Source organism: Pseudophryne corroboree, chromosome 12, assembly GCF_028390025.1.
Source record: "Pseudophryne corroboree isolate aPseCor3 chromosome 12, aPseCor3.hap2, whole genome shotgun sequence".
NCBI classification, from domain to species: domain Eukaryota; kingdom Metazoa; phylum Chordata; class Amphibia; order Anura; family Myobatrachidae; genus Pseudophryne; species Pseudophryne corroboree.
Window position 1 is genome coordinate 91413911 of NC_086455.1, and position 26924 is coordinate 91440834.

Consider the following 26924-nt stretch of genomic DNA (forward strand, 5'->3'; position numbering starts at 1 on the left):
CGCTACCAGCGTAGCGGACGCTCGAGACCACGAGGAGATCACGAACGGCGCAGACGCTCACAGGATGACAATCAGTAAACCTTGAATGTAACACACAGAAAGGATACTCTTATGCTGTAAACCTTGTACTGAAATACTGCAGCGATATAACGCTGCTTAACCTTGTTAATCCTAAAGCTGTTTGAGCGATCGAGACGCTCCTATTACCCTCTGCAATGTAATGAACACACGATACCATGCTAAGGTTCCAACACCTTTACTAACAAGCTTTTAGTTATATCGAAAAGGGGTAAACAGTTTACAAGTCATACACTACAAGCTAACATATAAGTCTAACAGAATATCTAGACAGAAATATACAATAACGTTACAATCTTATACTATAACAGAGAGAGAGAGAGAGTGAATGGCCAATACAAACAAAGAGCGAGTTGATTACAGAGAATTACTTACACACACTGGGAACGATCGCTGCGCTATTCCTGGTACCAGCTCCAAGTTAGTCAATATGAAAACCGTTTGTGGAGTGAGAGAGAGTGCTGTCCAGGCTGGCTGATCTTATGTACACTGCATACAGTATACTACAAAGGGACCTATAATCTCATTGTTCATTGGACACAGGAATGTCTCCTCGCATCATAACAAAAGGTCATAGGTTAGTTTGAACAGGTGGGCTGTGACTATTACAAACAGCTCAGGTGGGAGGGAATCGCCGGATTCCCACCGCATGGATAATGAACTGCAATATAAGAAATGTCCAGAAACTACTAATGGCCATAACTATATGCAGGAGCGATTAATCTTTACCTAACCAACACCGGATTGTTGCTATTAAAATACTCTTCGGTTAGGTACCAAACACATCTGCTCAAACCCTGTCTGGCCCTTCGTACAACAAAAAGAGGAATTCCTTTGTCCAGGGACCAACTACACTAACCAAACTTACTGTTACTATTAAGGGGAACATTATCTATTAAACCTGCTATATGGATTTATTAAGTAGCGATTGTGTCGCTCGCTAGACGCACACAAACTCTACCGTAAATGCACATACCATGCGTTCAATCGCACGCCCGTAGGGGCGCCGTCACGCAACTGCGAATATGTGCACGCACGCCAGAGAAAGTGCATGTGCAGCGGGCGAGCGCATGAGGTGAATATATGGCAACGTGCAGCATGATATTTTTCTGACTTTGACACATAGTATACTTGACGACACAGAGGTAGGTAGAGCAGTGGACTACTGTACCGTACTGCTATATATATACTGGTGGTCACAGCAACATTCTGCACTGTCCCCTCCTACTATATACTGCGCTCAACTAAAATGCAGCACAGGTATGGATTCATAGTATACTTGACGACACAGAGGTAGGTAGAGCAGTGGACTACTGTACCGTACTGCTATATATATACTGGTGGTCACAGCAACATTCTGCACTGTCCTCCTACTATATACTACAATGCAGCACAGATATGGAGCGTTTTTCAGGCAGAGAACGTAGATATTTTCAGCACACTGAGCAGTGGACTACTGTACCGTACTGCTATATATATACTGGTGGTCACAGCAACATTCTGCACTGTCCCCTCCTACTATATACTGCGCACAACTAAAATGCAGCACAGGTATGGATGCATAGTATACTTGACGACACAGAGGTAGGTAGAGCAGTGGACTACTGTACCGTACTGCTATATATATACTGGTGGTCACAGCAACATTCTGCACTGTCCCCTCCTACTATATACTGCGCACAACTAAAATGCAGCAAGGTATGGATGCATAGTATACTTGACGACACAGAGGTAGGTAGAGCAGTGGACTACTGTACCGTACTGCTATACATATACTGGTGGTCACAGCAACATTCTGCACTGTCCTCCTACTATATACTACAATGCAGCACAGATATGGAGCGTTTTTCAGGCAGAGAACGTAGATATTTTCAGCATACTGAGCACAGATATTTGCAAGCACACTGAGCACAGATATTTGCAGCACACTGAGCAGATATTTGCAGCACACTGAACACAGAAACCGAGAGAACGCTGCACGTCCTCTCGCTATCATCTCCAATGCACGAGTGAAAATGGCGGCGACGCGCGGCTCCTTATATAGAATACGAATCTCGCTAGAATCCGACTGCGAGATGATGACGTTCGAGTGCGCTCGGGTTAACCAAGCAAGGCGGGAGGATCGGAGGCTGCCTCGGACCCGTGTAAAATGGGTGAAGTTCGGGGGGGTTCGGATCCCGAGGAACCGAACCCGCTCATCACTAGAGGAGATGCACTGGATACAGGGGGATGGCTCCGGCCTCTGGGCTAGGTAGATTTGGGAATGTATCTTTGCATTATATAAAGCCAGATCTAGAGGGGTGGCTGTTTTATTTCACCATGATTTACGCTACTCGAAATTTGACATATTGACAGATTATGGGGGACTCTTTTTGCTTGTGGATGTGGATACTGAAGGCCGTAAATATACTTTAGTCAAATTTTTATGCCCCGAATCTATCTCCTGGTCTACTTTTTAACAAAGACAACCCAATTATTGGCCCGCTGAATAGTTTATCATTTGATACTGGAGGTGATTTTAATTCTGTTGAAGACCCAACTATAGACAAAACTCCACCGGTAAATAGGCCCCCCACTTCATCCTGGTACCATGTAAATGCCCTTAAGACCACTCTTCAACTGTGCCATCCATGCAGAGCTGGCCCTAACCAATATGATGCCCAAGGTAAGATTTTGGCTGGTGCCCCCTAGCACCACCGCTAGTTCAGCCTATGACCCTGCACCCCTTTCCCAGCACCATTACCCCTCACCCATAGAAGTCCTTATTTTGGTGTTCCTACTACCTATATTTTAAATAGGAACAGTGCGCCCAAAAGGGGTGTGTTTTTGCCGGCAAGGGGCATGGCCACGCAATAGTACCCCCAATTGAAATTACGCTACACAGTACTGCAACTTTATTATCACTCTGAATTGCTCATTATTTACATTACACTACACCATATTGCTCTTTATTCACATTAGACCACACAGTAGTGCCCTTTCTATACGTAACACCACATACTAGAGCACCTTATACACATAATGCCACACATTAGTATGCCTTTATACATATAATACCACACAGTAATGCCCCTTACACATATAACACACATTATTAATATCCTTATAAACATAATGCACCTTACACATTATGCCAACAATTATTAGTGCCCTTATACACATAATGACACACATAATGTCCCTTACACATATACTGCATCATTAATGCCCTTATACACATAATGACACACATAGTGACGCTTACACATATGCTGCACATTATTAATGCCCTTATACACATGACACACATAGTACCCCTTACACATATGCCGCACATTATTAATGCATTAATACACGACACGCATAATGCCCCTTACACATATGCCGAATACTATTGCACAACCAACCCACTCACACGGCCGTTACACTGTCACCTCTGCCTCTGCTTGGATACAGATGTGTCCTCATAAATATTGCCTCAATACACCATGCAGTAGGAGATGCCTGGCGTGGGTCAGCTGGCAGCTCTGCTAACGTTGAGCGACTTTTTTTGATGAAAATGCATTTTATTTGCATTGCTATGTGCCTAGGATACACAAGCAGCTTCTGCTGTTTAAAATGATAAGCAGCATGCCTATATTCTGTGTGCAACTGTGGCTATATCTGCATACAAAATGCTACACACAGAACATAGGCATGCCGCATATCATTTTAATCAACAGAAGCTGCTGGTGCCTCTAGGCATAACAAATGCCCCAGGCATTTGCCTAGTTTGCCTATGCCTAGGACCGGCTCTGCATCCATGGCGGCTTTTGCATGTTACAGATAGGTCATATATTCACCTCTCATGGGTCCGTAATCATTGTTTAATCATTGTTTATTTTTTAATCTCAAACTCTTTAATAACGCAGGTATGATCAGCTGAGAAGGACATACTGATTTATGATCATGCTCCTGTGTCCTTCAACTTGCGGCATACCTCTGCAACCCCAACTGACCATCTTTGCCACTTCCCTGATTCTCGCATCTTTCCAAATCTGAGGATTTTAAAAGGTTTGGGATAATTACTTAAATGATAATTAGGGCAATTCAGTTCTTTTCTTGGATGCATAGAAGACAGTCATGCAAGGTCATGCTATGCAGTATATGGAAGCAGTCAAACAAGTTCCTTGGGCGCAAAGCTGCCTGTACACTTCTGATGTCAAAATAAATGTCACCACATTTATAAAACACAGATATACACAAAAAATAGACACCAGACTGTGTCCTAGGCGCTTATAAAATAAGTAATGTATACAATACGTTCCTCTTAGAGATAGATGACCTCAGAATTGGTTCACTCCTTAAGCAAGAATCGTGATCTCGTCCAGTTATATTGTATCGTAGTTAATCGTACATATGAAATAAAAAATAACATGCAATGTGTAATATTGCTAATAGTCCAATAATAACGAAAATAAGGAACAGCTGATGTGAATGATGATCCTAAATTGTCTTGCGTACCCCACTCACACTAAGATAGATATTGGTGTGCCCATAAAGGTATCTTTTATGTAGTGGTATTAACAGCATCCAAGTGACCAGACATCAAGTTGTAATGGATCAATCATACATAGGCGTACCCAAGACTCACACGAAGGATATAGAGGGCACTCCTTAAAAGGTATCTTTAGACTTTATATTCTTCATAGAAATGAGGCGTACCCCAACTCACACTGGGGCTAGAAATTATGCTCCTATCAAGGTTTCTTTATTCCATGGTGGTGCTTCCGGCAGACTCCAATGATCTGATTTAGTAGCTCATAAATATGCAGAAAAAGGAAAACAATGACAAACAATGTGTAGTACTGTTTTAGGCAAAAAAATGTGCACAAATTATAGGGCACTGATATTTGGTAGGCAACTGATGTTTCGCGTACCCCACTCACATCAAGAGATAGGTGGTAATATGCCCGTAAAAGTATCTTTTATATGGAGACTCCCACAGACCATAAACTGAAATTTTATCCGGAATTGATTAATACACACAAGCGTACCCGAACTCACACAGGATATATAGCAGCCGAAACATGCAAAAAAAGTAATATCCTGTTAAAAAAAAGTTGTTTGCTATAAAAAAAAGTTCAAGCGGAAAAAATGGAATCTTGCTACTCACAGTCCAGATAATGTCTTTTTTTATAGCAAACAACTTTTTTTTAACAGGATATTACTTTTTTTGCATGTTGCTTAGATTTTCCAATTTTATTGATAAACTTTTTTGTTGGAATGGATTAAAATCACTTTTTGTTTTTACGAATGCCATTGTCTGCACTTGAAATTTTTTTGGGAAAAATTACACATCACCAACAGTGAATAGTAGACTTTACCAGATTCTTCTCGCTATCACACACCGATTGGTGAAATCTTGGAAGACAGGATAGACAGAATAAGTCATTCGAGTCCAAAAAGATACCATGATAGGATTCAGCTATGCCACTTCAACGTGAGTCTGGGTACGCCTACATTTGAGTAATATGGTGTAAAAGATACCGTTATAGGAACGGCTGCTATATATCCTGTGTGAGTTCGGGTACGCTTGTGTGTATTAATCAATTCCGGATAAAATTTCAGTTTATGGTCTGTGGGAGTCTCCATATAAAAGATACTTTTACGGGCATATTACCACCTATCTCTTGATGTGAGTGGGGTACGCGAAACATCAGTTGCCTACCAAATATCAGTGCCCTATAATTTGTGCACATTTTTTTGCCTAAAACAAAACTACACATTGTTTGTCATTGTTTTCCTTTTTCTGCATATTTATGAGCTACTAAATCAGATCATTGGAGTCTGCCGGAAGCACCACCATGGAATAAAGAAACCTTGATAGGAGCATAATTTCTAGTCCCAGTGTGAGTTGGGGTACGCCTCATTTCTTTGAAGAATATAAAGTCTAAAGATACCTTTTAAGGAGTGCCCTCTATATCCTTCGTGTGAGTCTTGGGTACGCCTATGTATGATTGATCCATTACAACTTGATGTCTGGTCACTTGGATGCTGTTAATACCACTACATAAAAGATACCTTTATGGGCACACCAATATCTATCTTAGTGTGAGTGGGGTACGCAAGACAATTTAGGATCATCATTCACATCAGCTGTTCCTTATTTTCGTTATTATTGGACTATTAGCAATATTACACATTGCATGTTATTTTTTTATTTCATATGTACGATTAACTACGATACAATATAACTGGACGAGATCACGATTCTTCCTTAAGGAGTGAACCAATTCTGAGGTCATCTATCTCTAAGAGGAACGTATTGTATACATTACTTATTTTATAAGCGCCTAGGACACAGTCTGGTGTCTATTTTTTGTGTATATGCTATGCAATATGTCTGTAAGCTTAAAAAGGTATCTGCAAAGCAACACACAGTAAAGTGCTTTAAGGTTTGCAGCATCAGCGTTTAGGCGATATCAAGCCAATCAGTCTAGCTCTAATCTTGACGTTTATCTTCAGAGTAAATAACTCCTTGAGTCAGAGGCGGAACTACCACCAGTGCAACCAGTGCGTTGCACTGGGGCCCGCCTCTGTCCAGGGGCCCAAAGCATGTAATGAGTCAAACTGACTCATTACATGCCGCTGTGCGCTGCGGGCAACCGCTGCCCACAGCACACAGCCGCCCGGACAGGAGAGGAGCAGCGGTATGGGGGAGAAGCAGGAGGAGGGAGGTGGAGGAGGGAGCCGCAGCAGCGCTTTGTTACTGGTTGAGGCGCTGCTGCTGCTGGCCCTCTGCTTCACTATAGGCTGTCTTCCGAGAACAGCCTATAGTGAAGCAGAGGGCCAGCAGCAGCAGCGCCTCCACCAATAACATAGCGCTGCTGCGGCTCCCTCCTCCACCTCCCTCCTCCTCCTTCTCTCCTGCCCGGGAATCGTGAGTGACCAGAAGCTGCACCGAGGAGCCTGAGCCAGCGGAGAGGGTAAGTATAATTCTTCTCTTTCTTTCTTTCTTTCTTTCTTTCTTTCTTTCTTTCTTTCTTTCTTTCTTTCTTTCTGCCACAATGTGTAAACAGGGGGAATCTGCTTGCCACAATGTGTAAAAGGGGGAATCTGCCTGCCACAATGTGTAAAAAGGGGGAATCTGCTTGCCACAATGTGTAAAAAGGGGGAATCTGCTTGCCGCAATGTGTGAAAAGGGGGAATCTGCTTGCCGCAATGTGTAAAAAGGGGGAATCTGCCTGCCGCAATGTGTAAAAAGGGGGAATCTGCCTGCCGCAATGTGTAAAAAGGGGGAATCTGCCTGCCGCAATGTGTAAAAAGGGGGAATCTGCCTGCCGCAATGTGTAAAAAGGGGGAATCTGCCTGCCGCAATGTGTAAAAAGGGGGATGCTGTCTGCCGCAATGTGTAAAAAGGGGATACTGTCTGCCGTAATGTGTAACAAGGGCACGCTGTCTTCCGTAATGTGTAACAAGGGCACGCTGTCTGCCGTAATGTGTAAAATGGGGACGCTGTCTGCCGCTATGTGTAAAAAGTGTACGCTGTCTGCTGCTATGTTTAACAAGGGCACGCCGTCTGCCGTTATGTGTAAAAAGTGTACGCTGTCTGCCTCTATGTATAACAAGGGCACGCTGTCTGCCGTTATTTGTAAAAAGTGTACACTGTCTGCCGCTATGTGTAACAAGGGCACGCTGTCTGCCGTAATGTGTAAAAAGGGGGACGTTGTCTGCCGTAATGTGTAAAAAGTGTACGCTGTCTGCTGCTATGTTTAACAAGGGCACGCTGTCTGCCGTTATGTGTAAAAAGTGTACGCTGTCTGCCGCTATGTGTAAAAAGGGTACGCTGTCTGCCGCTATGTTTAACAAGGGCACGCTGTCTGCCGTTATTTGTAAAAAGTGTACGCTGTCTGCCGCTATGTGTAACAAGGGCACGCTGTCTGCCATTATGTGTAAAAATGGCATGCTGTCTGCCGTTATGTGTAAAAAGTGTACGCTGTCTGCCGCTATGTTTAACAAGGGCACGCTGTCTGCCGTTATGTGTAAAAAGTGCACGCTGTCTGCCGCTATGTGTAAAATGGCACGCTGTCTGCCGTTATGTGTAAAAAGGGGACGCTGTCTGCCGTAATGTGTAAAAAGAGGAATCTGTCCGCCGTAAGGTGTAAAAGAGTCTCTACCTGGTGTAGTTGTGCTACTGTGCGGCGTAATTTGAATAATGGAGACTACTGTGCACCGTTTTATGAATTGGTATTATTTTGTGGCCACACCCCTTCCCCACGAAGCCACGCCACAATGTATTTTTGCGCGCGCCTACGGCGCGCACTGCCCCTGTTTTGCATGCAGGGGTGGGGCTCCGATGCCGTTTCTTGCACACAGTGCTAAAATGTCTAGTTACGGCACTGTTGCTAGGTATCCATTTCTCTGGCCCTGAGCAGGTCCCCCTCACCAGATCCTCTCCAGGGGTGAGGGGGTGGACTTGGATGAGATGGGGGGGGGCAAAGCATTTTGTCGCACCTGGGCCCACCGCTCGCTAGTTCCGCCACTGCCTTGAATCATTCCTAACTGTACAATTAAGGACTCATTGATTACACTAGATCAGTGGTGGCCAACGCGTGGCTCTTGAGCCACATGCGGCTCTTTCTTTATTCAAATGTGGCTCCCAACACTCAAAGTCATGTGACCACAAGAGATCTATAAATCGCTGCACTCCAGCCAGGCATGCAGCAGCACTACGTAGAATGAGAACTGAGGGAGCCAAATACACACGGGGGAGCTGGCTGGAGTGACACAGGTGGGTGCTGGCTGGAGTGATACAGGCGGGTGCTGGCTGGAGTGACACAGGCGGGTGCTGGCTGGAGTGACACATGGGGGAACTGAAGTGTATTATGTGAATCTGGCTTTTCAATATATTTTATGCGGATCTGGCTTTTTCAATTATTTGATGTGAAGTGGCTTTTTCATTGTATTTTATGTTGGATCTGGCTTTTTCAATGTATTTTATACCAGGGGCGTGGCCTAGCAGGCACAAGGTCACACCCCATTTTTGCAAGTGCGCCTTCGGCTCGAAGTCGGCTCTTTGATGTACCGAACAAGATTTCTTGGCTCTTTGTCTCTGACTGGTTGGCCACCCCTGCACTAGATTAATGTATTACAAATGGGGAAATAAATCTGAGAAGTTACTCTGACTAATACCTAATCCTGGAAGAAACACTCCTTTAGAATTGCTGTTAAGGATTCGTTAATTGATAGAACTTTGTAGCACTAAAGATATACTGTCCCATTTTCACAATTATTTTTATATTACTCTATATCAGTCTTTTCTGGTGGAAGCAGGCACAGCTGTTTTCTGCTGCTCAGTTACCCACATTGATGCAAGAACAACAGGATATTTTATCTAGAGGCCTCACAGAGGAGGAATTGCATAAAGTAATAGCAAACTTGCTCCCTCATAAGACCTCTGGACCTCATGGCTTTTCAAGCATCTATTATAAATTACTGAATTAACACCTATATTGTTGGAATTGCGTAATAAGGTGATAAAGAATATACCATTCTTTCCATCTTTCATGGAAGCTTTTACAACACTTATACTTAAACCAAGCAATGATCCTCTCTTAGGTGACTCGTATCGTCCCAAATCTCTCCTGAATATAGATTTACAAAACTTATTTAAAATAATTGCCAATACCGGACTTGTTAACGCTACACCAGACCGGCTTTGTTCATGGAAGACATTCGGTCAGGGCGATATGTTTGGCCATAGCTGTGGTGATTGCTCAGACGATTCATGAAGCGTGAGGGTTATGCTGTTTAGACTAAATACGCACAAGGCTTTTGACACAGTGGTCTGGATGCATGTATTCTCTATAACAGCCCTTTTTTAATATTATGCAGATGTTTATGGGTGGTCCTACCTATAACAAATAAACCACGTTTGCTGTTACAAGTTATAAACTGATTTCACATTTTATTCATAAAAGGAGAGGTGTATTCTATCATTTTTAATGAATCACTCTTGCATTTCTTACATATGACACTGCTCCCGCACCTAAAAACAAATCTGACACAGTATTTTTTGTTTTGTGGATATCATATCTTTTAAGACCCTCTTTTTAATAATGTCCACCCTATAGTAAACAAACTTAGATTTTTCATGTATGTATTTCAAAATTTCTGGGTCTTTTCTTTGAATGCCCCAATACTTACCAATCATCTTTTCAAATTGTTTATGTTGGCCACGACAGCATCGGTGTAAATGTCGGCAGGTTAGTGATGGAAAAATATTAGTCCCCTGACTTTCAGTGGAGAATCGGGAAGCTTGCTGCCTAAGCCTACCAGTTGTTGTTAGGTGGCAATCTCCCGAAGAACCACTATGTCATCCCATTACTGTATATGAGAACATATCAGGTAAAATGGTTTATGGTGCTTTCTTGCAATTAAAAAAAATAGATATAACATTTAAATTAATGATGAGATTGTCCATACACAGTGTTTTGTGGTAAATCACACTGTGGCTGTTGGATGCATTTTGCATTAATAGGCAGATGTGATGGGTGTGCAATAAGTTTCCAGATGTGCAGTGCATAGGTTGTGTAGACACAATCTGTCTGGTTGCGAACTATAATCTCTGATTAAAGTTCTTGGGAAATGTCACGGCACAGAACCATATATACTGTAAGCAGCACTGCACATCAAAGAAGTCAAAATGTTAACTTCCTTCACAAACTTGTAATGGAGCGCAACAGACACCACTGGAATGCCATTATCTTCTACGACTACAAGAGTTGATCGACTGTCAGCTGCTTTTGGGGAGGAAGCACTGCCCCAAACCACTGTGTTTAAGTGGTTTGCAGAATGATGGCATGGGAAACAGTGCATGGAAAATGAGGAGCGATGTGGCTGACCTCTGTCCCACCATCACTGAGGATTTTGCTGCTGTCTGGGCCACAGTTGATGTGGACGCCAGGGTAACCGTGGCCCAGTTAGAAGGAGGATAGGCATCTCATTGGAATCCAACTGCTTCATACGCAATGAAAAGCTTGTCTTGAGCAAGGTTTTTGCAAGCTGGATGCCCCATCAGCTGACTTGAGAGCAGAAGGAGGCTCGAGTGACTTGGTGCTGCAACATGCTGGCAAATTTTGATGGTGCACAATCAAATCTGTCTGGGAGATCATCAGTGGCTATGAATCCTGAATCTACAAGTTTGACTCCGAGACCAACCATCTGTCGGCCAAGTGGATCTCCATTAAAGGTGCACTACCACAGAAGATCTAATGTGAGCGCAGCATGGCCAAACAGATGGTGGCTGTTTTTGAAGTCAAGACTGGTCATGTAGCTACCGTACCACTCGTGCAGCAGCACACCGTCACTGACCAATGCCTTTTGCAAGTGCTTGGGGCCATTTCCAGGTGCAATCCAAAAACAAGCACTTGTGGTGCCCTCCATCACGACAATGCACCTGCCCACAAGTCCAGGAAAGTGGTGGATTTCCTAGCCCATGAACGCATTCAGGAGCTTGGTCATCTGGCATACAGTCAAGACCTGGCCTCCTGCGACTTCTTCATGTTCCCACAAATCAAGGGCAAGATACGTGTGAATCATTTTGAGTCACCAAAAGCTGTAGTGGAGACCTCCATCAAGCATGGAGAAGACATACCTGCTTCAGACTGGTCCAGCTGCTTCACCAAATGGTTTGAGCACATGCAACTTTGCATTAACTCCTCTGGCAAATACTTTGAAAAAAATGTAATGTTCACTTTTTTTTTTTAAATATTAACTTTTTATTGAAGTTTTACACAAACATCAGAGTACAGACAAAAAAAGATGGGGGGGGGGACAATAAAGACACAGGGGAGGGAGGGGACATCAGGGGTGTGGTATGGTATGCCGGCGGTCGGGCTCCCAGCGACCAGCATACCGGCGCCGGGAGGCCGACCGCCGGCTTACCGACAGTGTGGCGAGCGCAAATGAGCCCCTTGCGGGCTTGTTGAGCTCACCACGCTGCGGGCACGGTGGCGCGCTACGCACGCCACGTGGTGAGGTCAGTGGCTGGTGAGGCACTATAGCCATAATGTCCGCCGAATTCTGCCGAATCCTGCCGATGGATTAAAACCAGCACCGGGCTCCACTAGCCAGGGACATAATGCCACAGCCGGGGGACACTTTTATGTAGGTCCCTGTGGCTGTGGCATTACCCCCCCAACTAGTCACCCCTGGCCGGGGTTCCCTGGAGGAGTGGGGACCCCTTAAATCAAGGGTCTCCCCCCCCTCCAGGCACCCAAGGGCCAGGGGTGAAGCCCGAGGCTGTCCCCAGCACCCCTGGGCGGTGGGTGCCGGGCTGATAGCCATGTGTGTAAAACAAAAGAGTATTGTTTTTTGTTGTGGAACTACAAGGCCCAGCAAGCCTCCCCCACTTGCTGGTACTTGGGGTACCTCAAGTACCAGCGTGCGAGGAAATAACGGGCCTGCTGGTACCTGTAGTTCTACAACAACAAAAATACCCAAATAAAAACACAACACACACACCGTGAAAGTAAAAGTTTATTAAAAACACACTTACACACTCACACATACTTACCTACATCCCACGCCGGTCACGTCCACTTGTCCAGTAGAATCCAATAGGGGTACCTGTAAAAATGAGAGAGAGATTACTTACCTACATCCCACGCTGGTCACGTCCACTTGTCCAGTAGAATCCATTAGGGCCGGTACCTGCAAAAACTGAAACTTATACTTATATACATCAATGCACAGGAGAGAGAGAGAGAGAGAGAGAGAGAGAGAGTGAGATAGATAGATAGATAGATATGGATGTGCTGTACTCACCACAGGCGCCTCTCGCTGTCCCTGCACTCCGGACGTGGCTCCGCTGCACACACAGACAGACACCTGCTGCTGAGGCTGGAGGAGGAGAGCGCCAGCCGCCGCTGCTCCACTACAGACGCCGGCTCCAGGAGCGCTGCCGCCGCTGTCTTCTACACAGGGTCCCTGACATGATCGGCAGCAGCAGGTGACGGACTACGGGGGGATGAAGGGAGGGGAGCAGCTTACTGTCCCGCCGCCTCGTATGGATGATTGGACCAGCGGATCCAGCACAGGTGCCGCTTTGCCTATGCTTTTCAATGGGCTTTTACAGCCCACTTCTTGGCCCCACCCCCCGCTCGATCCCCGTTTCCATTATCTACGGGAGGCACTGCTATCAGTGCCTCCCAAACCTATTTAAAGCCCTAAAATGATTAGAATAACATAAAGAACACACTTATGACACAGAACATAATTAATCACAGGGGAGGCACTACCTCCCCTGCCTCCCCTGACTGCACGTCCCTGCGCCACGCTATTTGATTCTCCCTCCAGGGGTGTCGTGGACCCCCACAAGGGAGAATAAGTGTCGGTATGCCGGCTGTCGGGATTCCGGCGCCGGTATACTGTGCGCCGGGATCCCGACAGCCGGCATACTGAAGACCACCCGACATCAGGTATAGAATATTACATCAACAGAGTTAGGAAACAGTAAGTTAATCAATAAAAAAGTCTTCAATTATTAAAGATTTGGATTCACATCTTACCCCAACACAGATAGGTCAACAGGAGCACTACAGATATAGGATTGGCCTGATCTCTCTTTATACAATATCCACCTGTGCCATTTCATGTGAATGTTCACTTTGTTTGTAAATATAGTTCTTTTTGTGCATCCAAAAACTTATTGTATGCCCCTCATACATACTGGTATTTGTGGGTCCTAAAGTGTCAGCTGGCCCTGGTAGCCATTGGTATGCTGGAGCTATAAGCCTCAAGCGCCACTATGACCAACCACATAAAAACAGCCTGGGCATGCTGAGACCTATAACAAACAACAGAACATTTTTCAGTTTTTGAATGAGCTCAGATGGGAGGTTGTTCCAAACATCTTGAAGAGCTAACCACAGAGTTCCTTCAAAGACTGTGTGCAAGTTTACCTAGAAAAATTTATGCTGTTTTGAATGCAAAGGGTGGTCACACCAAATATTGATTTGATTTCGATCCCTATTCTCCTATTCTGTTCCTTCACATTGCATTTTCTTAATTAATAAAAAGTAGCACTTTTATGTTTGAAAGTATTCTTAGATTGCTGTATTTTTCCCACAACTGCCTAAAACTTTTGCACAGTATTGTGTGTGTGTGTGTATATATATATATATATATATATATATATACACACACACACACACACACACACACACACACACACACACACACACACACACACACACACACACACCACACACACATACAAATTGGCCATATACTATTCAGTATGAGTTAGACATATACAATCTCACCAAAAACACCTCTTACTCCATCCCACCTTAAGCCCAAACTTCATTTGCAGCCACCCAAAAAATACCCTATCATCTATCTATCTATCTATCTATCTATCTATCTATCTATCTATCTATCTATCTATCTATCTAAACATTGATAAATAAATAAAAAATAGATTGGATTTTGTGTAAAGTATCTCTTAAAATCGAGGATTAAGTAAACAAAGTGTAGCCGGAACTGCTTCTTAATAAGATATAACAACAAAGAAACATTTATCACTAAATTTAGGCCCCACTGTTATGGTTTAAAATCAGGAACATTAACATTCTATCAGTCATATGTCCTAACAGCATACAGTATTAATCAAATTAATATATATTAATCAAACACTCTTTATAGTGCCCCCATCCTACCTCCTGATTTTATTTTTCTTGTTTAAAATGATGTTATGTTATTGGTATGAAACATTTCAGCTGTGACCATTATGTACATCTAAACCTCTGCTTCTAGTATTTAGTAATGTGCTTAAATGAAACTTTTCAGTCCAGCTCATATGGTACAATGGGGTAGATGTATATGTGCCACTATAGCTCTTCCTGCTTCGCCTCATTACCGAGGAGAAGCAGCGATCCCTGCTAGAAAGCATATCACATCACCTTAGTGCTGATGCTCTGTGTCTCTCCCCCGGCCAGCTCTAGGCACGTGCGCAAGATCTTGCTACACACGTGAGATCTCACATGCCGTCCTGAGTCAGCAGCCGCCACAGCCAGGAACAATGCTGCGCCTGCTGTGGTGTATGGGCAATGCCACCTGCAGCTGTGGAAGTTGATAGCTGCAGGTGTCAGAATGGTCAGTGCCACTGACCGTTCATACATTGCCCTGCACATCGGTGTGCGATCTTTTAGATAGCAGCGCCGATAATGACAGCGGTGCATAGCGTCTGTAACTGAGCACACACGGCCGCATTAATAGATGGGGATAAGTAGTATCAGCGTACGTTATGTGTGCTGATACCGCTTCTCCCCATGTATTAATGCGCCCGTGTGTGCTCAGTTACAGGTGCTATGCACCGCTGTCATTATCTAAAAGATCTATTTTCCCTCCATACTGACCCTTCATACATCTACCATAATGTTTCTAATACATGTTGGGTCCCCAGTGTTAGAAAATACTTATTTGCCCTGTCTAGCCCTCATTATATACCTAACTGACTACTTTGCAGTCCTGCGTGTTGCTGACATAGTGACCCATTCCCCATATCACCAAATCTGGCACATGATTGTTATATATATAACTACACATGCCAGCATGTTCTGCCATAGGGGGTCATTCAGACCTGATCGCTGGACTACTCATTTTGCTGTCCTGCGTACAAATAGTCCCCGCCTCCAGGGAGAGTGTAAATTCGCCGTGCAAGTGTGCGATCCCATGTGTACGCCAAGCTGCAAAAATCCACTTTGTGCAGTTTCTGCGCAGCCCAGGACTTACTCCTCCAGTGCGATGGAATCAGGGCTGATCGGGGCCGGAGCTGACGTCAGACACCCTCCCTGAAAATCCCTCACTTTGCGAACACCCATCGCTGACCGGCAATGCCCTTTGTTGCTGTCCGAAATGCGTGCGCTTTGCGGTGCATATACATGTGCAGTTACTACCTGATCGCCTGCTGTGCCAAAATGCACAGCAGCGATAAGATCTGAATTCCCCCCATAGTTTTCCTGTTAGTGTATGGTAATAATATGACAGGGCATTCTGAGATGTGTTGTTCCACAGCAGCTGGAGTGCCACAAGTTGTCTACCCCTGTTATAATGCTCCACATATAATATATGAAACACATTTGGAGAAGAGATGCACAAAGTATTTTTTTACTTGCATTGTATTATTTTCTGTGAGTCACGGCTCCTTTTGAAACCTTTTAAAAATGAACCTATATTTCCCTACTCTGCACACCCAATACCCTTTACTTCTAAGTGTTTGCAGAAATGCTTCCATAGGGAGACAGCAGCCGTACCTATATACTGCGATGGCTAGATATAAAGATAGTATATCTATATACCTAGATATACTAGGATATAGGGTAGCTTTCTTAGAACTGGCATGGTTACTGACAGTCAGTTATTCCCTCGTGCGTGTGGATTAGGGAAGACAATCCCGAGCCATTTTTTCAATCCCAGGTATCGGGATTCAAAAATGGCCAATCCCGGGATTGCTGGGATACCCGGGATTGGCTGTTAACTATGTGTCCGCCCCCTCGCCCCGCCCCGCCCGCCTCGCACATATAACTCACCATATACCGGGGGCAGGCGGGAAACATCCTTTGCTCTCTCCTGGCGGCATGTGATGGTGCAGCGTGACCTCTCACCCTGCGCTGGGGAGCCGGAAGAAGGAAGCCGGGCAGCGTCTGAGTGTCCCGTGGACGATCAGCGTTTAAGAAGGAAGCCGGGTAGTGTCTGAGTGTCCCATGGACGCTCAACGCTGATCCCTCAATCCCCGAGATTAGAGCTTCCAATCCCGGGATTGAATCCCGGCTGTTTTTGGCCCTAAATCCCGGGATCCCGCCGATCTCGATCTCGGGATTGGCCACCATAGTGTGGATGGAACAGGAAGGGAACATGGAGCATTTTGTAAAGGTAGGTGCTAGAATCAAGTTGGAGAAAGGACCCCTGATGCCAGGGGGAGGAGCTACTACACCATGGGGAGGAGCTAGGCAAGCGGGATAGTTCTTCTACTATCCACGCCACTAACTTCTCCCTTTAGTAACCCGGTGGTGAGCGAAACAGAGCGGAGCGAGCCACTGAGCCCGTGAGGGTACATTTTGGGTACCCTGTTCAGGCATGTCTCCTCCCCTGGTGATGTGGCTCCTTCCCCTGGTGACCTCAGAGGTCCCTTCCCCAACTTGGTTTTAGACCTAACCATTTTGTAAACCACCTTGTGAGTTTTCTGAGAAAACACAGCAGCAAGTAACAGTGTTAACCAACAGCCAGTTCCAAGTGGTCTGGGGATTGTAATGTATCATTTAGTTCCATTCTGTGTACATTTCCAATTTTATGTATATGCTTTTGTGCCTTGTGAACATGAGTCTATATCTGTATGAAACCCACATATTTCATGTACACAATGTAGCGGGATGCAGTCAATGTACTGGCTGTCAGGATCATGGCGTTCAGGAGACTGATGCTGGAATCCCAACAGCTGGTGAAATACCGACAAACACTCGGTATTCCCACTCGGTTGGTAAGTCCATGCCACCAACCAAGTGGGAACAGAACCCGATGCGTGGCCAGAACACTCGCTGCCTCGCTGCTGGGATTTCGGCAGATGGGATCCTGCTATCTGTATAGTGACAGTCGGCTTCCCATCTGCCGTGATATCATACACTATGTATCCCATTGTAGCTGCTGTAAGGAACATAGATGTCCTTAACATGCTACGGCATTTTCATTTTGTTCTCTGATAGGTATAAAGCAGATTTGTTAGTATACTGCTATACTTGTGTTAGGAATTGATTTAGAAAGTAGGCAGAATTTTGGATTAAATCAGGTATTCAAATTAATTTGTAACCAATATGTGACTGCAATTATATAAAATTTAACCACCACTATGTGTCTTCCCAGAGCATGGGGTAATGAACCCCAACAAAACAAACAAACAAACAAACAAACAAACAAACATATGTTTAGCACTATTTTAGTAAAGGATATTCTCTTCTATAAATTGTAACCTTGCAAGCATGGCCCAATTACCCATTTATTTGTGTGTGTCACTATCATTCTCATTCTAATACTGTGGTTGTTCCCAGTCTGTGATGCACTACGGAGTATGGGGGTAATTCTGAGTTGATCGCAGCAGGATTTTTGTTAGCAGTTGGATGAAACCATGTGCACTGCAGGGGAGGCAGATATAATATGTGCAGAGAGAGTTAGATTTGGGTGTGGTGTGTTCAATCTGCAATCTAAATTGCAGTGTAAAAATAAAGCAGCCGGTATTTACCCTGCACAGAAACAAAATAACCCACCCAAATCTAACTCTCTCTGCACATGTTATATCTGCCTCCCCTGCAGTGCACATGGTTTTGCCCAACTGCTAACAAAAATCCTGCTGCGATCAATTCAGAATTACCCCCTATGTTGGAGCTATTTAAATAAATGTTGATAATATCTCCCCTCCCCCCTCAAAAAAAATGACATTCTAATTTTTTTTTTTAGCACAGACTTTTAAAATACTGCTAAAATAAACTTTTGACCAGCGCAGCAAATTCCATTGTGCTTTAAAACTATATATATATATACACACACACACACACACACACACACACACACACACACACACACACACACACACACGTATACACACACACACACACACACACACACACACACACACACACACACACACCATATATAGATAGATAGATAGATAGATAGATAGATAGATAGATAGATAGATAGATAGATCTCTTAGACAAAGGGTAAAGTTGCACTATTCTTTGTGCTGTTTGAGACTATCATGTATGGAAAAAGTGGTGACTATACCTTTGTACTCCGTTTTTCTGTGTACCCCACTCTGAAAATTACCCACCTACTGTGCATGGTATGCAAACAGTATATAAAGAGCATATATATATTTTTTTATTACTGATTTCTTTTGTTTTACTTTTTCGGTATGTTTCAGGCATAGATTATCATTAATCATTTATGTCAGACATGTAAGACCTGCTGGATCCTTTGAAATATGTAAGACATTAATTATAATATGAAAGTTATTTTACAGCGATAAAACGTCTCTATTTTACAGCACCTGTTGGCGTTATTTATGACAAAGAAACACCTTTAATGTAAAAGTCTCTGCTACCTAAAATAAATCTGTTTTGTGTTATTGTTTTAGCGGAAATGTCAATATTTAGCAATTTGTAAACGGTCTTATTCCAATACTTACACTGCAGCGTAAAGTAACGTATTTTATTGTGTAACAAATAACAAGGAATATAAGAAATTATCATGTGTAACTTAATAAAATATAACGCATTACAAATCAAACCATTGAATGAGTTTACCACTACTTATTACAATTATGGTAGCAATCGGTATTCATTACATAATACCTCCTAAACCATCATAATAACGTTACACAAGCATATGCAGTAAATACGTGCACCACACAATACTGTAACAGACATTTATATACTGTTCATTCATAGTAATACAGAGACAATACAACTTATTCACAGCTTCTTCTCTAGTAAAAGTAGTCTTGTCACATGTAATAATCACTAATAGATTGAGGATGAGGCCACTTTAAATAGTTGCAACGATTTACTATTTAAAAGCGAACAGTAGTAAACCGCATAAGTGATCGCTGTTTAGTAGATGTTGAGACACGTAGAACGTGTGTCCTTCTTCAACTTGCGGTTGAATTGGCGATCGGTCGTTTAAAGCTATAGGATGACACTTCTGTCTGTAGAGATAACCACAATCCCAAATATCTCACTATAAACGTGTATTTATCATGGATTATACGTGTATGTTACATTTATCAGCATGATCCATGCAGACCGTATCCTGCAGTGCCCTGTACTGTACGAGCTCCGTGTGGTGCTGTGACGCTCATCATCACTTCATCAGGCTGCAGAATGGCTTCCCCAGGACTCCTCCTCTCCTTGACTTATTCCTGAAGTGTTCTTTACAAGTTTAAGCGAGTGGCTGCTGAAAGCATCGGAGTTAGCAATATCAGTAAGTGCTGTTCTGTCTTACCATTATTAGTTGTCCTGGTTTTTGTGTAAAAACTTTGTCAGAGAAGCATAGCTATTAATATAATTCTTGTAAATCTGTGGCTGCCCTGGAACCACAAGTCGCAGCTTGCTTTACAAGCCTTTTGGGTGGCTCTCCAGTTGTTAAGGATGCATGAGTCCCAGCATGCTTTATTGGCAATGTTTCACTGTTATGGGGCATAATGAGACTTGTAGTACCACAGTAATGAGAACCACATGTTGATTCTGTCAATATGATAATGTACAGTCCAATATTTATTATAGTTACTCAGCCCTAATCTTTTTTTCCTTTAGAAATTGTATGTTTTGATTGAAAGTGTAATGATTTGTGAGATTTCTATCTGAAACTTGGGCAGTGTCTATTTAGTGTTTGTTCGGAGACTCACGGATACGCCATAAGAGTGTGGCTTCAGGGATAAGCCATTGATGCAGTTCATTGATAATTCCTCCTTTGGGTCAGAACAAAATGAGCACTGATGTAGCATAATAGCAGTGAAAAGAAATATCTGTAGCATGGAAAGTTGGTCTCCAATACATCTCCTTTTGCCCAGGGAAAAGATCATCACTTCATAGGTGAGGTCTCTGTTGAGTTGTCCATGTTCATCCAGAAACCTTTCAGGTTCAAACTTGGCCGGATGGGTCCATTTGGTCTCATCGTGGTTGACTGACCACTGGTTGATAAATACCACAGTGTCTTTGGGTATGTAAAAGCCATCAATTGTCACATCGCAGGTGGTGGAGTGTGGGATAGTCATGGGCACAAAGCTGGTGAAGCGCAGTGTTTCGTAGATAAATGCTAGGACATAAGGCAGCTTGGCTTTATCTTCAGCAGTGGGTAGCCTGTCCTGACCCACCACTCTGTCTATTTCCTCCTGCAGCTTCTGCTGTACATGGGGGTATTTTATGAGTAATAATATGATCCATGTCAAAGCCATAGAATTAGTGTCCTGCCCAGCACCTAATAGATCTGTGACTGTCCCCTCCACATATTCTCTGCTGAACCCCTCAGCTGCTGCTGCCCCATGCTCTATCAGACCTATGAAGGCATCACTCATGTCTCTGGTGATCTCGGGGTTATATGTCTCACGGTGTTGGGTCACTTTATCCTTTACAAAATCAAATAACTCAATGTTTACATTTTTGAAGCTTTGATAGAGGGTACGCACTGGGTTTGGGAAGGTTTGCAGCCAAGGCATGAGGTCCACCAAGCTGCCTGCTCCAACTGTTTGCCCAAACTTGTCGTTTCTTCCAACCAGGACTTTAAACTCTTGGTCATCATGGTTGTAACGTTTACCAAAGCACATAGCACATATCACATTGGCAACGGCCACTGTGCACTCGTGGTAAGGGTCAAAGTAATGACCACCAGTGCTAAGGCGCAGGAAGACCTGGAGTAAGTCTTTTGCCTCTGCTACTACATGCTGTTCAAATAGCCGTTTGGATTCTGTATTCACAGTGGAAAAGGCTCTTAGAGTTGAGAGTGCAATTCTCTTGTGAGATTTCCAGAGGTCACTGTAGCCCCCAAAAGCCATACTTTTGCCACCAGAGATAATCTTGAAGGATGTGAAGTCAGGTCTCCCTGCAAAGTCTGCACTGTGCTTCACCAGAGCCTGTTTTATGGTGGATTGTCCATTCAGCACCACAATATCACGCCTGCCCAGTTTGATCTTGAAAATGTTTCCATATCTCCGAGCCATCTTACAAAAGGTCTGGTGAGGCATCTGCCCTAATTGCATTGCATTGCCCACAAAGGGCCACGGGAATGGACCAGGAGGGCACTTCTTCTGTCCATGAGATCTTACCCACATGCAAGCTTCCAGGCAGATTAGGAACATAAAGGAGATCATCAGAGCTGGTTGTAAACTATCCTTCCATTGTTCCCATGGTCCATCCCTTCCTATGGCATCCATTGGAGTCATCTTCCCAACTTTGATTACTGAGACCTTTTTAACCAGATGGTTAAATGTAATTTGTAATTCACCAAATGTTGTTAATGTTGTTGGTAGTCCAAGCAGTGCATGTCTTTTGCAAGTAAGCAACCTACGGTAATATCAGCTTTTTCTAAAAGCTAATAAAAGGCCAACCTTCTGTCTATGTGATTGCTGCTTGTCTAAGTGCTGGGTTTTGTTCTGTCATTTACTTATAGCATGCAGCAGTGAAAGGGGCAGAGTTTTCCCCCTTCCCAGTCTGGTGGAATCCAGCCCCAAAACTAATTGTCACGTGCTATTATTCTACAGGGACCTCCAGTAATTTATGAGAAGTAAAAGTAGTGAATGCTTAAAAAAAAAAAGTAAAATTCTACTTACTCTAGTTTCACGCACAAGTAATGAACCTAAATCATATTAAATTGAAAGAATGATGAAACAATTGTTGTACTTCCATCCACTATAGGTTGCCATGAGTTGGTCATTCTATACAATTTGTGACTGTTTATATAAACGTGGCATTTGTTGTATTTACAGTATTCAGCAGTTGCTTAATTTATATATTTTTGCAACGTAATATAATCTGTCTGATAAAATATCCTCACTCTACCATTTAATCTAGTGCACATTATTAGCCATTGGTATTTTGGAGAATATAAAAATATAAAATAATTGACCACTATATTTTCAGGATGGTTTTTAAGCATTGTTATCTGCCGCAGAAATGTGACTTATGATTGGGGGGGCAATGTGTAGAGGTAGAAATGTAACCCTGTATGTCCTAATTAGTATTTTTTTTATATATATATATATTTAATTTAATTTTAAATTGCTTCTGTAATAGCTATTTTGAACTACAAATTTAGTCTGAGGACAATTTTCTCTTTTAAATAACACAAATTTCCTTGAAAATTAATAAAAATGAAAACACGCGGAGGCCGCAAAATAGGCAGTGAGTAATTAGTAGAACACCCCTGCCTGCTTTCTTATGAGGCCAGGATTGTTCATGGTAAGCTCTCCAGTTAAAATAACAAATCAACACATTTCCGTTTGGCTCTTGCAGGGATCCCAGGCTTTTCACTCTTGAGTGTTGCCTGACTTTATCCCATGTTCTGCGGGTCTGCTAATTAGGAGACAGGCATTTTCCTGATTGTGAAATATAATCTCTGTGCCAGGAGAGTGTATTCAGAATGAAAGTGCTTCTGAAAGAATTAGACATGATTAATGTTTTCCTGTACAATAAAATGGTCAGTGTCAACTGTCTGAGCAGCTGTATAGCACTGTGAGTATGTTTTTCATCTGGAGGACCCATACCAGTTATTATGACCAAAGTCTTTTGTCAAATGCCTCATTAATGAACTTCACTTTAATTAACAGACAAATTTACCAAACTCATTTTATGGTAAATATCCTGAATATAAGGGGAATTGCTTCAAAACCTAAGTATCCACAGGATTTGAGAAGGGAAGATATGATCAGCCAAGGTTCCTCATTTACGACTGCAAAGCTCCTGTAGGTTTCTATGGAGGCTGCTGAATTGGGAAATGTGCTGTTTTGTGAAGATTCCTCCAGATCCCTTCCTGTCAGCCTTACTGACGCAAGCAGAGCCGGCCTTAACCAATATGATGCCCTAGGCAAAATGTCGGCTGGTGCCCCATAGCACCGCTGCTAGTTCTGCCTCTGCCCCTGCACCCCTTTTCCATCACCCCTCGCCCATACCAGTCCTCATTTTGGTCCTCCTAACCACTATATTTTGAATAGAAACAGTGCTCACATTTGGGGCACAGCCCAAAATGGGCATGTTATTGTAGGGAAGGGCCACACAATAGTACCACTAATTCAAATTACACCACGCAGTGATGCAACTTTATTTACATTATATCATGCGATAGTGTCCCTTATTCATGTTAGATCACACAGTAGTACCACATTATCTTATATACGCCCCTTACACATGTCGCACATTATTAATGTCTTATAAACATAATGCGCCTTACACATGATGCCAACCTTTATTAATGCAGTTATACACATAATGTCCCTTACACATATGGCGCACATTATTAATGCCCTTATACACATAATGACACACATAGTGTCCCTTACACGTATGCCAAACACTATTGCACAACCAACCCAAAGGAACACAGCACTCACATGGCTGCTAACACTGTGACCTTTGCCTCTGCTTGGATACAGATGTGTCCTCATACATCTTTCCTCAATACACCATGCAGCAGAAGCCTCCCGGCGTGAGTCAGCTGGTAGCTCTAAGCCAGCTATGCTAACGTTGGGAGACTTTTTTGCTGAAAATGCATCTTATTTGCTTTCTAATGTGACTAGGATGCACAAGCAGCTTCTGCTGATTAATATGATATGCAGCATGCCTATATTCTGTGTGTGATGTGACTATATCTGCATACAAATTGCTACATTACAGTGATTTCCAGGAATACACTGTAATGTAGCAGTTTGCATGCAGATACAGCCGCAGTCACACACAGAATATAGGCATGCTGCATATCATTTTAATCAGCAGAAGCTGCTTGTTCTCCATGGCATTCCAAATGCCATAGGCATTTGCCTAGTTTGCCTATGCCTAGGACCGGCTCTGGACGCAAGCACAGCCTGATGGCCACAGATGCGCAAGTACATTTGCTGGGTCCATACCCAGAAGCCAAGTGATAGCAGTAGCTATTACTTTGCTTGTAACCCTTAGTCAAGAGGGGGCATTTTTTGGAAGCTCTGTCCCAGTGCTTCAACAATAGTAAATACAAGCAAGGTGGGGTATAATTATAATCTCAGACCACATTAAAACTTCATTTTGTTCTTAGTATGACCCAAGCACTATTAGTAAAATACAATAGCTCTTGTTGGCTGAGATTAGAGGTCTAGTCATAATCATAGGTTTATTTATAACAGGTGCAGAGTGTACATTGCACATGACCCCCTGGATACACAGGGGCCCCTCACCGCACACCCTGCACCCAGATTATGTGCCAGTAAATTGTTCTTTCCATCTTTGTGGCACCATCTTCTCAGTGACATCTTACAGTGAAAGCAAAGACTCTGGCCAGGGCCTTTGCTTTCGTATGCTTATACGCCACCTTCCCAGAAATCACTGGAAAGATGGCACCACAAAGGAGGAGGGACCTGTTTGGCAGCACAAGGTCAGATGCGCATATCACTTTACTGCTGGTGGGGACACTGTGCATGCTTAGCTATAAGATTGCACATGCACAGTAGCATTTTATGACAGAAGATCCCACTACAGTGATACTCTCTGCATAGGTTTAACAGCTAACACCACCTTCTTATGGTATTAGCTATTGGACCAAGACCTGAAGAGCTAAGGTAATGTTGCTTTGCTCTGCTTAGGGTATATCTATGATATCTCTTCCATTAGCCATTTCCTAAATTGCCGCCATTTTCACATGGTTTTAGCTTTACTAAATATACCCCTTAAATTAGCCTTTGTAAATGAGAGTTGTCCTACTGACTTATAGAATCAACCTACTGTCACTTTTCTGTTGTGTGGCATCATCAGCAGGGACTGTGCTTGAAAACAGGTGAGATTGTGTGCGTCTTGAGGGAATCTGCCCACACAGAGAAAAAGAGAACACACCTAGATGCTGCCCTGTAGAGACAAAATCCAGTTGGGGTTCTAGCATAAGACAGTCCAGGTGGGACTGCAATTGGAGACCAGTCTGGGCTTGGAAGCCACTGGTGGCTAGGAAGCCTGTTTCTTGCATGTAAAGATGTGTACACGCAGTGAGATCCTTGCTATGCCTGATATTGACTATACGATTTCCCTTGAACTCCTCCCCCAGAGCCCAGATAGCACAGATTTTGACTATCTGTGCTTGCGCTTTTGTCTATGTATGATTTTGACTAAGTGCCAATTTTGACTATACTTTGTACTAGATAGTACACTAGATAGTCAAGATGGACTTGCTTGCACAGTCTATCTAGCCTTACGATACCGACCCCACGGGAGCGCGCATCGGGATCGAATCAGTATCGCATGCTGCCTAACACCTTGAGATGTGCACTAACTTTCCTTAAGATTTTGACTATATACTCAAAATCTTACAAATTTATCTCACTATGTGTACACACCATAAGAGACAGGGAGAACCCTAAACCTCTGAACTTCTACTGTGAAGATCTGGCAGGCAGCCAAACCAAGCCGGAACCTGTGTTACTCTGCAGGAAGCAAAGTTTAAGACTTTGTAATTTCACGGGCGATATTCAGTTGTGCTGTTTTATTGCGCTTATCACACCCAGAGAGGTTGGGTGTTAAACGCGTAAAGCAGCTAAACCTAACCAAAGTAATGGGCACGACACACAAAAGTCCAGTTTGACTATTCAAACGGGTCACTATTCTCTCATTTCAGCTCACCACCCCCAGGGCGTGCAAGCTGAAATACAGGCGCCAGCAGCTAAACGTGCCCAACCGGAGCAACAATTTAATAGCTTCATTGTATGCAATCTACCGGCTGCCGGCGAGAAAACTATTGAATCTCACCCCATGAGAGAGACTTTTCATTTGTAGGCTAGCTGCCCAGTCAGACAGTAAGGTAGTGCCCTACACAGGTGCTACTTTGTTTTTATTCAATGTTAATTTATGTTTATGCTGGACAGTAGCGGCTCTTGCCACGGGCAAGCAGGCTTTTTGCATGGGGCACCGCTGTCCTGAGGGCGCCACCGACGCTGCCATGGCAAGAGCCGCTACTAGTGCCGTGCGGTGCACCTGACGTCATTGCGCACCGCACGGCATTGAGGGAGCGGCCGCAGATGCTAGAGTTCATAATTGACCTGTAGGGTCTGTGCAGTGTGCGGCGCTATGGGAGAGACGTCATGACATCTCTCCCATAGATCCGAA

At 43.5% G+C, this 26924-nt stretch overlaps 1 protein-coding gene and 1 long non-coding RNA gene across 2 annotated transcripts in view; one reads left to right on the forward strand and one right to left on the reverse strand.

Moving 5' to 3' along the window:
• Positions 1–19291: 19291 nt before the first annotated feature.
• On the reverse strand, positions 19292–22238 carry LOC134980805 (cytochrome P450 1B1-like). The gene has a single exon (XM_063947779.1). The coding sequence runs from the start codon at positions 22031–22033 to the stop codon at positions 20474–20476; it is 1560 nt and encodes a 519-aa protein (XP_063803849.1). The 5' UTR covers positions 22034–22238; the 3' UTR covers positions 19292–20473.
• LOC134980806 (uncharacterized) overlaps positions 20015–26924 on the forward strand; it is a 57661-nt gene continuing 50751 nt past the window's right edge. Inside the window, exon 1 of the long non-coding RNA XR_010190471.1 lies at positions 20015–20076. This is a non-coding gene — a long non-coding RNA (uncharacterized LOC134980806). The remainder of the gene's footprint in view (positions 20077–26924) is intronic.

Coding starts and splice junctions, on each gene's coding strand:
- LOC134980805 (XM_063947779.1), bottom strand. CDS start 22,033: ATGACTCCAATGGATGCCATAGGAAGGGATGGACCATGGGAACAATGG.